Genomic DNA, 14,935 nt, shown 5'->3' on the forward strand with positions numbered 1-14,935 from the left:
ATCGATGCCAAACCTCAAAATTTCAAGAGCACAAATCTAGAGAACCAGAACCCCAGCATGTGACCAATCGATTAAGTTTTCAGCTCAAACCGCTGTCTGGTTCTCTAGATTTGTGCTCTTGAAAATTTGAGGTTTGGCTTCGATGCATCTTCACGCTAAAAATTTATAATTAACCTTGAGTAAGACTAAGGTCTCCAAAATGTTCTGAAATTTTACCACAATCAACACAGGTTCATAAATTAGTTAATTTTTAGCGATTGATGTCTACGTTTGTTGGTTTACAGCACTCACTAAGCCTTAACAGACGTGTCCAAAAATTTTGACAAGAAATTGGATATTGGAAGTCATCCAAATCGTCCTGGAATATAGGTCCTTATGATCTACCATATTTACCACAGTCTATACTAACCCCAATCTCTTGAATCATTCTCGTTCCTATCCATAAAGTTTCATATGGCTCGAAAAGTGTAATAAAAATATCGAAAAGTGTAATAAAATATCTTGATGCGTCGTAACTTATTACAAATAACGGGTCTGTTCACATTTTGTATGAAAACATTTCGTTTCCAAATGATACATGAGTTCTAAAAGGAATTTTATGTGATAGGGTAACCTGACCCAGAGATGTTCTGGAATAACTTTGTCCACAATACTCCGGAGCTATACCTTCCCATCACTTATGAAACTACAACTAATAATGAAGCAATCCTCAAAGTTTCATAAAAAATATTAAGTTATGCACAAATAAGAGAAATTTGAATTTTATGTGTCAGCCCCGTAGCCTATGGGTTAAATTGAATTAAAATTTCAGCACAGAATTAAAACTTAAAAAGCGTTAATATGATTAGCAATTTGATGAAAAAAAAAATGTGCGGCTGTTTATGTGGCAAATTAATCCTGCCGATTTGTCGTATATTTTTGAATTTTACATGAGTATCAAAAAAACGAATTTAGTACTATACCATTTAATTCCACTAAATAGAGTTTGTATCCTTCAGTGTGCATCGTACCTTCGTGCTGTGCGTACACGAACTCTCTCTGCTCTTGGAAGTTTTCTTAAAAACTACCTAAAGCAATAAAACAGTACTTTTCAGTGCTACAAAAACAGTACTTTTCAGTGCTAAAATTCAAAACAGTACTTTTCAGTACTATTTTTTCTACTATTGATCCCTTTACGATCCTTGTTTGGACCCGTGCCTTCGATTTTTCGTTGGACCCGTTGGCGAAAGCTAGCGGTGGTAATCCTTCTTGGACACCGTCTTGGGAAAAAACCTTTCGAAGGTCACGTCTTCTTTCGTTTATTAATTAAACATGGTATCAACAACTAACAAAAGGAAGGGTGAATCTCTGAATTCACTACTTCCTTCCAAAAAAGTGGGTTTTAAAACTGTCACTACACGTGGCAAGAATGGAAGAAAGGACGTTTCCCCGGAATGCGAACTTTCTTCCAAGGGTGAAATGAATAATTGTATCGAAATGAGCAATCAGTTCGATGCTCTAGACAAATTTTCCGAACACCAAATCGAAGCAGCCTCTAGCCCAGGCTCTTTGATTCAAGTGAGGAAGCAAAGAGTGCCGCCAATCGTGGTCAGTTGTTCCGAATTTGGGGGATTTAGGCAAGAGATCTTGAACTCCATTAGGGGAATCAAGGTTTCCTTCCAAATCGCAAAGAAAGGAGACTGTCGCGTTTTGCCGGAAACTCTTAAAGATCGTGAGCTTCTTCTCAAACATCTTGAAGAGAAGAAGCACAAATTTTTTACTTATGACGACAAAACTGAACGTTTGTTCAAGGTTGTCTTGAAAGGTCTCTCAAGTGACTATAAATCACCTGAAGAGATCAAAAATGGAATAAATGATATACTTGGATTTTCCCCAGTCCAAGTAATCATTATGAAAAAGAGAACCCAATCTGGCATTGTTCGGAAAGGGCTTTCTCAAGAATTTTATTTAGTTCACTTTAACAAAAAAGAACTAAATAACACTAAAGCTTTAGAAAAAGCAAAACTTTTGTTTGATGTCCGTGTGACATGGGAACATTTCCAGAAACCTGGAGGAAATTACCAGAACCCCACTCAGTGCCGTCGGTGCCAAAAGTGGGGTCATGGTACAAAAAATTGTCGCATGGATGCTAAATGCATGATTTGCGGAGGTTCTTCTCACGCCAAAGACGTCTGTCCAGTGAAGGAAGATACCACCAAATTCATATGTTGTAATTGCGGGGCCAACCATAAGTCCAATTTTTGGAATTGTCCTTCACGCAAAAAGGTCATTGAGGCTCGTGCCAGGCAGATGAAAGATAATATCCGTTACGATAACGGTCGTTTCCGGAATTTGCCTGGTAGAGTATCGAACAATGCTCATTTTTCAGTTAACGATCGCTTGATCATGAATCATACCCATCAGGAAGATCATAATCATGCTCATTCACAAACTAATTTTAATCCGTCGAGTAGCCGTTCGAATCTTTCTATTTCGAATGTATCTACCCACGGTAAATCCTTTGCCGATATCGTAGCAGGAAATTCGAACTCCTCCCCTGTTCGATCCATGGGTACCCATTCTACTTGTTTCAAATCAAATGGAAAAAACCCTACCGCCACAGGTAACTCCGCTTCTTCGTCTACCGGAAATTCCAATGGGAAATCACATGACATGTCTGCCTCTGATTTTAATTTTCTAACTGAACAATTGAATCTAATGATTGATGCAATGTTCAAAGCCACCACTATGACTGAAGCAGTCCAAGTAGGTGTAAAATTTACAAATCAAATTGTTATTGGATTACGTTTTTCTAATGGATCCAAATAATAATTTAAATATATTAAATTGGAATGCTCGTTCTCTGAATGGTAAAGAGGACGAGCTGTTTAATTTTCTTACGGTTAATAACGTGCATATAGCAGTTATTACCGAAACGTATTTGAAACCTGGATCTAAACTCAAAAGAGATCCTAACTTTTTTGTTTATCGTAATGATCGACTTGATGGGGCATGTGGGGGAGTTGCAATCATCATTCATAGGCGTATAAAACATCAACTGTTTTCATCATTTGAAACTAAAGTTTTTGAAACTTTAGGTGTTTCTGTTGAAACACAGCTTGGTAAATATACTTTCATAGCTGCCTATTTGCCTTTTCAATGCTCTGGGCAGCAAGTTAATTTGCTCCAAACTGACTTGCGTAAATTGACTCGCAATAAGTCAAAATTTTTTGTCATTGGTGACTTTAATGCCAAACATCGGTCATGGAATAATTCTCAAAGTAATTCCAACGGCAGAATTTTATTTGATGAGTGCTCTTCAGGATATTTCTCAATTCAATACCCTGATAGCCCCACATGTTTTTCCTCTTCTAGAAATCCATCTACGATTGATTTGGTCTTAACCGACTCTAGTCATCTTTGTAGCCAATTAGTTACTCATGCTGATTTTGATTCTGATCATGTCCCTGTTACATTTCAAATATCCCAAGAAGCGATTCTCAATCCTATCAGCTCCACTTTCAATTATTTACGAGCCGACTGGAATATATATAAAACGTATGTTGACTCCAATCTTGATGTTAACATTTCTTTAGAAACTAAACTTGATATTGACAATGCTCTTGAAACTTTAACAAATTCTATTGTTGAAGCCCGGAGCATTGCAATTCCAAAATGTGAAGTTAAATTTGAATCCGTGATTATAGACGATGATCTTAAACTCTTGATCCGTCTTAAAAACGTGAGGAGAAGGCAATTTCAACGCACTCGCGATCCTGTTATGAAAATTATATGGCAGGATTTGCAGAAAGAAATCAAGAAACGTTTTGCTCAATTAAGAAACAAAAATTTTGAAAATAAAATTTCTCAATTGGACCCTGGCTCTAAGCCCTTTTGGAAATTATCGAAAATCTTGAAAAAACCTCAGAAGCCAATACCGGCATTGAAAGAGGAAAACAAATTATTACTAACTAATTGCGAAAAAGCTCAAAAACTTGTTATGCAGTTTGAAAGTGCGCACAATTTTAATTTAGGACTTACTAGTCCAATTGAAAATCAAGTTACTCAGGAGTTCGAAAATATTCTCAATCAAGAGAACGTTTTCGAAAATGCCTGGGAGACTGATTTGGAAGAAGTGAGAACTATTATTAAAAAATTCAAAAATATGAAAGCTCCTGGCGATGATGGAATTTTCTACATCCTCATCAAGAAACTTCCAGAAAGTAGCTTATCATTTTTAGTTGATATATTTAACAAATGTTTTCAATTAGCATATTTTCCTGACAAATGGAAAAATGCTAAGGTTGTTCCAATTTTAAAACCAGACAAAAATCCTGCAGAAGCTTCTAGCTATCGTCCAATCAGTTTGCTTTCCTCCATCAGTAAACTTTTTGAAAAGGTTATTTTGAACAGAATGATGGCCCACATCAACGAAAATTCAATTTTTGCCAATGAACAGTTCGGATTCCGCCATGGACATTCGACCACTCATCAACTTTTACGTGTAACAAATTTGATCCGTTCCAACAAATCTGAAGGCTATTCTACTGGTCTTGCTCTTCTAGACATAGAAAAAGCATTCGACAGTGTTTGGCATGAAGGTTTGATTGTAAAATTAAAAAACTTTAATTTCCCAACATACATTGTTAGAATAATTCAAAGTTATCTGTCAAATCGTACAATTCAGGTTAATTATCTGAACTCCAGATCTGAAAGACTTCCTGTAAGAGCTGGTGTTCCTCAAGGCAGCATTTTGGGACCAATATTATACAATATTTTCACATCTGACTTACCTGAGCTACCTCAGGGATGTCAAAAATCTTTGTTTGCGGATGACACAGGCCTCTCCGCCAAAGGACGAAGCCTGCGTGTCATCTGTAGTCGATTGCAAAAAAGTTTGGACATTTTTTCTTCATACTTGCAAAAATGGAAGATTTCTCCTAATGCTTCCAAAACTCAACTAATAATATTCCCACATAAACCAAAAGCTCTTTATTTGAAACCTTCAAGTAGACATGTTGTCACGATGAGAGGGGTTCCAATAAATTGGTCAGATGAAGTTAAGTATCTAGGGCTCATGCTAGATAAGAATTTAACTTTCAAAAATCACATTGAGGGCATTCAAGCCAAATGTAATAAATATGTAAAATGTCTCTATCCCCTTATTAATAGAAAATCAAAACTTTGTCTTAAGAACAAGCTGTTGATATTCAAACAAATTTTCAGGCCAGCCATGTTGTATGCTGTACCAATATGGACTAGCTGTTGTAATACCAGGAAGAAAGCTCTGCAGAGAATTCAAAATAAAATTTTGAAAATGATTCTGAGGCTTCCTCCCTGGTATAGTACCAATGAGTTGCATAGAATATCCAATGTAGAAACATTGGAACAAATGTCAAATACAATCATTAATAATTTCAGGCAAAAATCGTTACAATCTTCTATTGCCACGATTAATGCGTTATATGTTTAGGTTAAGTTAGGTTAAGTATATTAAAAACGTTTTTTTTTCTCTTATAAGCAGGTGAAATCAACTCACCTGTAAAAAAACTGAACTGCTACGGCAAATGAAATGTAATATGTTGTTAACAAAATGTTAATTAAATCTTCAATTTGTTTTACCAAATTAGGATGATAGTGTTGTCTAATAACACAGAACACCTAGATATAAGAAATGAATGTAATGTTTGGAATGATACTAATAAAGAATTTAAAAAAAAAAAAAAAAAAAAAAAAAAAAAAAAAAAAAAAAAAAAAAAAAAAAAAAAAAAAAAAGAGTTTGTATCCTTTGACTCTAATGGAATTAAATGGTATAGTACTAAATTCGGTTTTTTCATCTACTTATAGGTATTCTACTAAACAGCTCGAAGATTTATTATGAGTATCAAATTTTTAAGTTTTCCGAAGCATGGTCTACATTTCACCAAAATTAAATCCGATCAAATGTAAGAACGTAAGATGCAATTTCTTCAGCAATATTCGACAAATCGACACACAGGACTTCCTAATTATTCAAATAAACAGCTCTACATTTTGTCTAGTTAAATACCTATAAATAAATAAAAAACGAATTCAGTACTATACCATTTAATTCCACAAGATTTCGTATCCTTTATTTCAACATTTTTATATTCAACAACGGTTTGAAAATGTTTAAGAAAAAACTGAAAATGGTAAACATAACAAAAAATAAAATTTTACGGATTTTTGAGGATAGGCTTAATTTACCCGTTTGTACTTTTCTAGAAAGTTGACAAAAATGTACTCGTTTTGGTTAGAGAAAATATTATTCCAATACAGTCCATTGGAAATAAGTTGAAAACATATTTAAGGAAAAGTCCCAAAAAAGTTGATTTAATCTTAATGCAGCTTATTGATTTCAAGTGTGCACAATGACTTTAGGATATTTGGTCGAATGACTTTCGGTCGAAAGTATATTTGGTCGATAGGACATTTGGTCAAATGGCTTTAGAACATTTCATTCAAAAAGTATTTTGTAATGGTTGATTCCAAAATCGTTAGGCTCAACAGATATAAAACCGAGCTAGAATTTTTGCACTACGAATGAATATTAGATCTTTATTTTGAGCAAACCGACATTTTATCTAAAAGTAATAACAAATCTATCCACATGATAATTGGTGGGCCTAAACGCCCCAGTGACATTTTAGTCAATTTTGAGTTAAACACACTGAAAAATTCTGCAGTTTTCAAGCTTTGCAATGGTATTTTTAGGTGTTTTTTTCAGTCCAACTACAAAAACATAATTCGTAGAACATTGGTCTGTTCTTCTGCCTCCCATACAATTTGAATGGAATGAAAAATCTCCAGAAGTTATTTTCTCAAAACTAGTTTTTTTTGTCATTTACAAACCTTTGCTTCTAACCCCCTCAATTATTACCTACGCTTTACATCGCGTTTAGTATATATACTAGATAGGATAAAGTATGTCTATTCTTCACCGGTTTTAGATTGGAATATGAGCATTTATTTAACCTAATTTAGATAATTATGCCAAATACTGTATAATTATTTATTCCATGTTTATCGTAATATTTGGGCATTTCGAGTGTTCTGCGAAATAGTATTCAATTTATTGCTTAACGTTGGAAACATAATGATCTGTTGAATCTATCATTTTTTTTTTCAAAGGATCATCATTCTTTGGAATAATGCCTATTAAATATTTTCGTTGCTCAGTTATTGAAAGAACAAGCATTGTTGAATTTATTATTCTTTCAAAATGTCATCGTTCTTTGTATTTATCTGCTGATCATCATTCAAGTATCAAGTTTTACAACGTATGATCGTGGTTAAAAATTTAGAGTGCAAGAACCAGCCTAATATGGTTGTTCATAGAGCTACTTGGTCAAATAGGAATGCAGACAAAAAAAGGCATAGTAATAGTAAATTGTGACATGAGTATCTAAATCATCTAACTTGAATAACATTTGTATTTGATATTAAGCTAATAATAAGTTGACAATTGGCTTGTTTAGGGATATCCTGTTTTTTACATATTCTGATTCTACGTAAAAAACTGAGTCAGAATCCAAATTTTCGTAATTTTCTGTGCCCTGGAACTATTTTTAAAACACGTTTGAATTTAGTATGGAAATCGCGTTTGAATCACCCCTCGGCAAATTTGACTTCGGGGCGAGCTGTCATTATGCAAATTGAAATGTCATCAGTCGCCGGAATTAAATCTTATTTAATCATTTACTATATCAAAATTAGTATATCAAAGCGCAATAAAATCGTGTTACACTTAGAAAAATGTACTCTTTTGATCAAGCTACAAAAAACTGTAAATTTTTCATCACTACACAACCCAATTATTTCAATCGAGAATAAACAAACAACAAAAATTGTGTTTATATGCATGTTGTCAGAGCAAATATCCTTTACATGTGTAATATAATATTGTCAATTGAAACTTTAAAGCAATACCAGCAAGTCAAAAAGACCAACTTGAAACAAAACTATTAACCGTCCAGTCGTCGCGTGGTTGACCACCGTCAGAACCACCAGGCTGGTGTTGTGAACGAAAAGCGAAACTTTTTCATCAGTGTTGTATAAAATACAACAGCGCGACGGCTAAAGTGTTAAAATATTTATGATGGTACTTCGACTCAAAAGTAAATAAACCATTTCCATAAGAATAAAAAACCCAAAATTTACTATGATTGTCATATAAATCCTTCAAATTTAACTGATTTCTGTGAGTGATATGCTATAAAGTTCGCATTGAATGCCAAATTTCACGAATTTCGGTTGTCCCTAGACATAATATCAACCAAACACAAAAAGGGCTCTTTTATATTGACTACCAATTAAAAAAATTGTTTTTTTTTTCAGTGTATCTGTTTAGTAGTTTTATTCAAAAATTTAGACAATCATCTACAAATCAATAAAACAACATTTTTTGTACGAGTTTTCATTTTTGATTACAACGCACACATATGTAGTTGCTAAAAGTGGCCAAAGAACCTCGGGAATGTTCCTGCGACCTGAGTTATTCCGGGGTCACGGGGTCAGGTCGGCTGAAAATGGTGCAGCACTTCTGTGCCCCTGTTGGTAGGCAAATTTCATGTCACAGATAATTTTCCAAATCGGCTATAATGTGGCCACAATATCACGGAATTTTAACCTTTTGAGAAACGATTGAATTGAAAAACCATGTGATTTATCCTACAAATGACCAATTTCGGGTACCTGGAATACTTTCAAATTTTCGATAAAGTGGCCAATGTATATCTAAACAGCTGTACCAAGCTCATGGCATTTAGTGAATTATTATGTTTGATATCTACTTTTCGAGAATACTTGACCCAGTGACCCACCAAAATAACTCCGGCCACTGGAGTATACTTTAGTTCCTTTGGTCACTTATAGAAACTTTATATGTGTACCAGTATACTAACAATAAATATTTGAATCCGTAAAGTATTTGCTGAGCAGTGAGGGTTTTAGTAGTTTTGCTTTCACTCAGGACTATACGGGTTAACATTGTCGTTGTGTGGCATCCGATTATTTTTTTTTTTGCGATTACAAAGTAATGCATCCTGATACCTGCCATCAAAAGCAAACTATATTTTGTTTACCAATCAAATCGAAACGTAAACTGTTTACAAATAAGCATCTTGAAATATTAAGCATGATTTTGTTGATCGCTCATGATCACTCCTGATAATTCAAATTTTTGTATATCATGGAGAACTGAAAATCCATTTTTTCCAATATCTTCTTCTTCTACTTCTTGGTATTACGTTCCCACAGGGACATAACCGGCTCCTCAGCTTAGTGTTCTTATGAGCACTTTCTAGTTATTAACTGAGAGCTTTCTTTACCAATGTTGCCATTTTTACATTCGTATATCATGTGGCAGGTACGATGATACTATATGCCCAGCGAACTCAAAGCAATTTCCATCACGAAAAGATCCTGGATCGACCAGGAATCGAACCCAGACTCTGCATGACTTTACTTTGGCAGCATCCATTTATTACGTAACGCTAAAATTTTAAATTTTCGTCCACCTCCCCCGCTCGTAACGCTTCTTGAATGAACAATTTTGAATATTTGTATGAGCCGTAACGCTTGAGCCTACTCCCCCTCCCCCTAGAGCGTTACGTAATTTGTGGATGCCGCCTTTGTAGCCGCGGACTCTAACCACTCGGCTAAGGAAGGCCCCTTTCTTCCAATATACGGATGTCAATTATGTTTATTATTAGGGACAATAGAAATTCGCGATTTTGCGGAAGTCACGAAGTATAGAAAATCCCGCGAAATTAGTTGAATTTAGAGAATTTATATGACCATCGCAGTAAATTTCAGATTTTTTTTTTAAGAAAATTGTTTATTCAAGTGGAATTGAGGTTCCATCGAAAATGTTCTAATCGTTCAATTCCAAGTTGGACGTTTTTCTGGCCTGCATTTTTTAAATTTTGCATTGACAATATAATATGAAACGTAACATTTCAATTGGTAGAATAAATGGAAATATTTAATTAAATTCTGTACAAAGCGCATCGTGTCAAGGGGTGTGGGTTCGATTCCCGCTTCAGCCGTTGAAACTTTTCGTCAGAAATGTTTCGCGGCTAAGCCACTGGTGCATGCTTGTCCGTTGTCTAGTGTTTAGTTACAGTCTGTGCAGCTAAATTGCTGAAGACGGTGTCCGTGTCTTTTTTTTACAATTTACACATTCACTCCCGTGCAAAAGTTTGGATTCACCTTCTAAAAAACATACAAAGGTGTTTTGTCCATATCTCTGTGATTACACGTACAATTGTAACTCTCTGTGGCGCATTCGTAAGGCAATGAGTTATTCTTAGTTCGTAGGTATTTTTCAAAAACATTTTTGATTTTTGTATACCAATGTTTTACATAAAGTTGAGACATTAAAAAAATACTGGAAAACATGACTAGTTTCCTCAGCATTGGATCAACCGAAATAAAAAAATCAATGTGTCATTAGCCGAGCTGGGAATGGTAATACTGTTTTGATTCATATTCCGAACACTTAAGCCCAACATTGACGTAAAACCCATCTGATGACTATAAATAAGCCGATATTTGTGAAAAATTTTGCTTTCTACGCGAAGTACACTGTTAGCTGTTGGGAGTATTGATAAAAATGTTCAAAATGTTTATGGAAAATATGGAACAACTTTTAATTCAAATGCCGAACTGAATCGTATTGGAATGAAAAATTCCACAAATAACTTTATCTGAGCTAGTTTTACTGCTCTCGAACTAGGGAATCATTCCAACTCCCAAAGTATTAAATAGATTAAAAGACATTAAAATTTAAATCCAAATTACTCATATCTTGGTAATTTTATGACATATTAAATTTGAAATTATGAAATTTTCAGCGAAACTTTTCAACCAAGTCGAACAGAGATATTATGACATGAGATTTTTATCTACATTTTTCAATTTCTATGAACAGTAACTTTCCAGAAAGCTGTGACAGTTTGATGTATATTAACCCGAGAAGTTTTTTTAAAGTTTTTGAATTAACCTTGATCATTTTCTTTAGTACATAGAAGGGTTAATTACTAGATAAAATGATCAAGGTTATATCAAAAACTTTAAAAATCTTCTCGGATTAATCGACAACAAACTGTCCCAGCTTTCTGAAGCGAGTTACTGTCATTGGCGTAAATCCCCCCGGCTAGGAAGGGTCTTAGCCCCTTTTAGAAAAGTTCAGTTTGGGATATATCCAAAAAATTTCATTTGAAAACGCAAATTTCGTAAGTTTTATATTTTTAAAACAAGTACTGGCACCCACCGATCGTGACAATATACTGTATTTTGGTTTTCAAAAGATTTGTATATTTGAAAAAATGTTTTAAGTGATTTAGCTGATACGGGGTAACATTGATCACCCATGTGAAAAACGATCGGTAGTATTGAAAATGTTGTTGCTTACTTAAATCATGGCCCCTGAAGCCGAAAATGAAGACCAAACTCTTTAAGGAAATTCTTCATTACTAATAGTAGTTCGCTATTGTTACATAATTTAATAAACTTATGGAAGATTTGACGACAGAATCGTTTTTGGTGATGCCATTTTGAGTAACAACCGCATTTTCCTTTCTTATACCTTTTACAGAACACATGTGAGACATGAATCTTTGGTAGTGTCATCAATAATGATAAAAATCATTGATTCCAAAAGTTGAGCAATTTTCGCAAAAACCTCAAGTTTTATTAGGTTACATTCATAATGTAAGAAAGAGAGGCACCATTCATACTTTGAAAGTTTTCCATCGATAAATGATTATTTGAACTTTTTATGAGAAGGGTCATCCATGTTACCCCGGATTACGGTACATGAATTTTCTAAATCAGTAGTGTCATTGAAGGCTGTAAATGCGAGAAATACAGTAATGTCCCGATTTTGTCAGCCCCATGCTGCATTTAGGGTTGACAAAATCGGGAAAGAACTAAAATCGGGAAAAAATTTAGTTTTATGATTTTTTTTTTTTAATAAACAATGTTTTTCTACTTCCATTCTCTATGTACCGTAATCCATGGTAACATTGATGAGTTTCTTGGGTAATTTATGCACCCAATACTGCCAATACAGACGTTTTTACTCGGATTAAAATTAATATAAATTTTAGGCTGACAAAATCGGGAAAAAAGGATGCTAAAATCGGGGGTATATAAAATCGGGGGCTGACAAAATCGGGTCATTACTGTAGAACATTTTTCTACAGTAGTTTTGGGTTGCCCTTAGCAACGGGTTTTGCTATTTTCAAGGCATTTTGCCTACAGCAGCGTTACGCATAAGTTTCACTGGCTCCGCTGACTGTGATTTGCTCCACATGCCTACTGCTATGTGAATTTCAGAAGTCTTTTGGCTGTGGCTAGTCCATATCGTTACAGCATACAACATGGACTTGGAGTTCTGATAATTTACCTGAAGTAGATTTGACATATATCTTTGAATTATTCTAAGCTGTTGTAATACCAGAAAGAGAGCTTTTCAGAGGATTCAAAATAAAATTTTGTAAATGATTCTGAAGCTTCCTCCCTGGTTAGTACTATAAGCTATGGCTAAGGGACGATTCAAATATGACGTCCATCGTTTTTTGAGATTTCTAGACCCCCCTCCCCCCTCTGTCACGCTTTTCCCAATACCTTATACACGTACTGTCACACTTTCGTAGAGCCCCCCTCCCCCTAATGATGGACGTCATTTTTGGATGACCCCTAAGTAGCCCGTCATTCGTTTTGACAGCCATGTTGATTTTGCAGCTTGCAATTTCAAAGTGATAAAACTCAGTCATCATAAGTCACATTGATTCAGAAAAGTATCACTACATGCAATTACATGCAGAAATTATGCTAATACTTTTACTCAGTTATGTCAGTGCAAAACCACGTGTTTTTCTTCAATATGCAATCGTTAGACGAATGCATCCCCAATAATCGATGCCCAGTACAAATTTCAATGACGGCCTACTTCACCTTATGTAGAATATCTAATGTTGAACCATTGGAATAAACGCCGAATAAATTTATAAGTAATTATAGACAAAAACCGTTCTTTTTTCTATTGTCATGATTAATGCGTTATATATATATATGTAGGTTAAGTTAGATTAAGTTTATTGAAACCTTTTCTTTATTATCTCATAAGCAGGTCAAATCAACCTGTAAAATTCTACCGTAAACGAAATGTCAATAAAAGCTTGATTTAGATTTACCAAATTAGGATGATAGTGTCTTACACAGTACACCTAGATATAAGAAATAAATGTAATGTAATGAAGGAATTAACAGAAACAACAATTATCGTACGTTACCGATGATTAATTACATAAAATTTTCTCCAATTCACGCTTTTAAAAATTATGTTTTTATAATGCTTTTCATATTTAAATTTGTTAAACTGAAGACAGAAAATAAATTTGAATCGAATTGAAGAATTTCAGATGATGAAGATTGTACTGCATCTTTCTTCCTTCCTTCTGATGTAACGTTCCTACTGGGGCAGAGCCCCTGCTTCTCAACTTAATGTTCTTATGAGCACATTAACCGAGAGCTTTTCCAACATCACAAACATCTGAATAATATACGAACTTACATTATCAATGCATCGTATTCCGCAGACAAAGTTCTACACATTCCACTTTGAACCTGCTAGGATTTTACTATTTCATTTCCGGATTTACGACCTATGTCGGATTTTCAATTTTCGAAACCGACTCACTACTTTCATCGCTCTGTTATGTGGAAAGACCAAGAGTCTTAACTACGAATCAATACAAAACACTACTTGAATCAATCTTATAAAAACGATGTAAGTAATTGATTGAAACGGCGATGTATACGGCAAAACAAATTTAAAAAGGAGATTGATTTTAAAACTGCTTTAGAACAAAGGTTTTGATTCTTCGCATTTAAATTTCTCAAAACCGAAAGTTACTCACGATTTGAAAAAGTAATCGAGGATTGACCATTTTTGCATGTGTATATCGTGCGACATGAATGAAGATACTCTATGCCCTAGGAGTTCGAGAATATTTTCTTTACACAAGGATCTTCGACTGGCAGGACTCAAACCTACGACCTTCCGTTTGCTCATGGTGATTAGCTGCGCGTTTACCGCAACGGCTAACTGGGTTCCATTACTGCATCTAAAAAATCGATAGTTTAACAAAATATAAAATTTTGTTCCCTTGATATGTTTTGTATTATCAGGGAGCAATCCTCACTCAACTGGAAGGCTCATTTGAGGATATTTTGGAAAGTGCATAACGACAATATGCAAATATATTTGGACTCTTCCATTTGATTTTGCTGTAAATATCCTGATGTAAAACACTGTCTAAAATACTCTAGTTCCGTCCATAACATTCTTCTAACACTCAATGATGTTTAAAAAGAGTTTTCCGTTTTGCATCCTTGCATTAATCGTCATATATATTCTGATTGCCATTTTTGCTTTAACTTACGAATCACATTCCGTGCAGATTAAATTACAGTTTCAATGAACAACAAACAATTAATACGCCTTGTTGATGTAATGTGTCATTTTAGTCATTATATTATGCACAATCAGTAGAATCGGCTCTTTGTTTCAATTAACGTAGACCACTGTAAAGCCACTTACGTTGGCGTTTAAAACGCTAATACTCACTGTTCTGATTGATATCCATCACTACACATTCCAAAAATCAATCACTCCATTGTCAGGATATCTACCAACGTAAACATATTTTGAAAAATACGATTAAAATGAAAACATTTTCAAAACTGAAACATCACGCAACTCCTTTGCCCACTTTCAGAGAAATCCACATACTCGCAAAGACGGATTTGTGAAAAACACATCGAATCGAAGAAGGACGGCATGATAAGCTACATCATTTCTCTTTCGCACTAACCGGTGATGACCGCATATATTCTATATAATGATATCAGTCCAAAAACACTT

The 14,935-nt window shown here is 34.5% G+C and overlaps 1 protein-coding gene across 2 annotated transcripts in view; it reads right to left on the bottom strand.

Annotated features, from left to right (window-relative positions):
* The window catches only part of LOC5574683 (hepatocyte nuclear factor 4-gamma), a 57,154-nt gene extending 42,290 nt beyond the window's left edge, over positions 1 to 14,864 (bottom strand). Inside the window, exons 1-2 of one of the 2 annotated variants that reach the window (XM_021844373.1) lie at positions 14,772 to 14,864; positions 14,639 to 14,699 (exon numbers count right to left, since the gene is read on the bottom strand). In XM_021844373.1, the coding sequence (XP_021700065.1) occupies positions 14,639 to 14,657 (19 nt within the window). In that variant the 5' untranslated portion in view covers positions 14,658 to 14,699; positions 14,772 to 14,864. Of the gene's footprint in view, positions 1 to 14,638 lie in introns of both variants that reach the window. The other variant, XM_021844374.1, reaches the window with a different exon arrangement.
* Positions 14,865 to 14,935: the final 71 nt, after the last annotated feature.

Source organism: Aedes aegypti, chromosome 2 (assembly GCF_002204515.2).
Source record: "Aedes aegypti strain LVP_AGWG chromosome 2, AaegL5.0 Primary Assembly, whole genome shotgun sequence".
Lineage (NCBI taxonomy): Eukaryota > Metazoa > Arthropoda > Insecta > Diptera > Culicidae > Aedes > Aedes aegypti.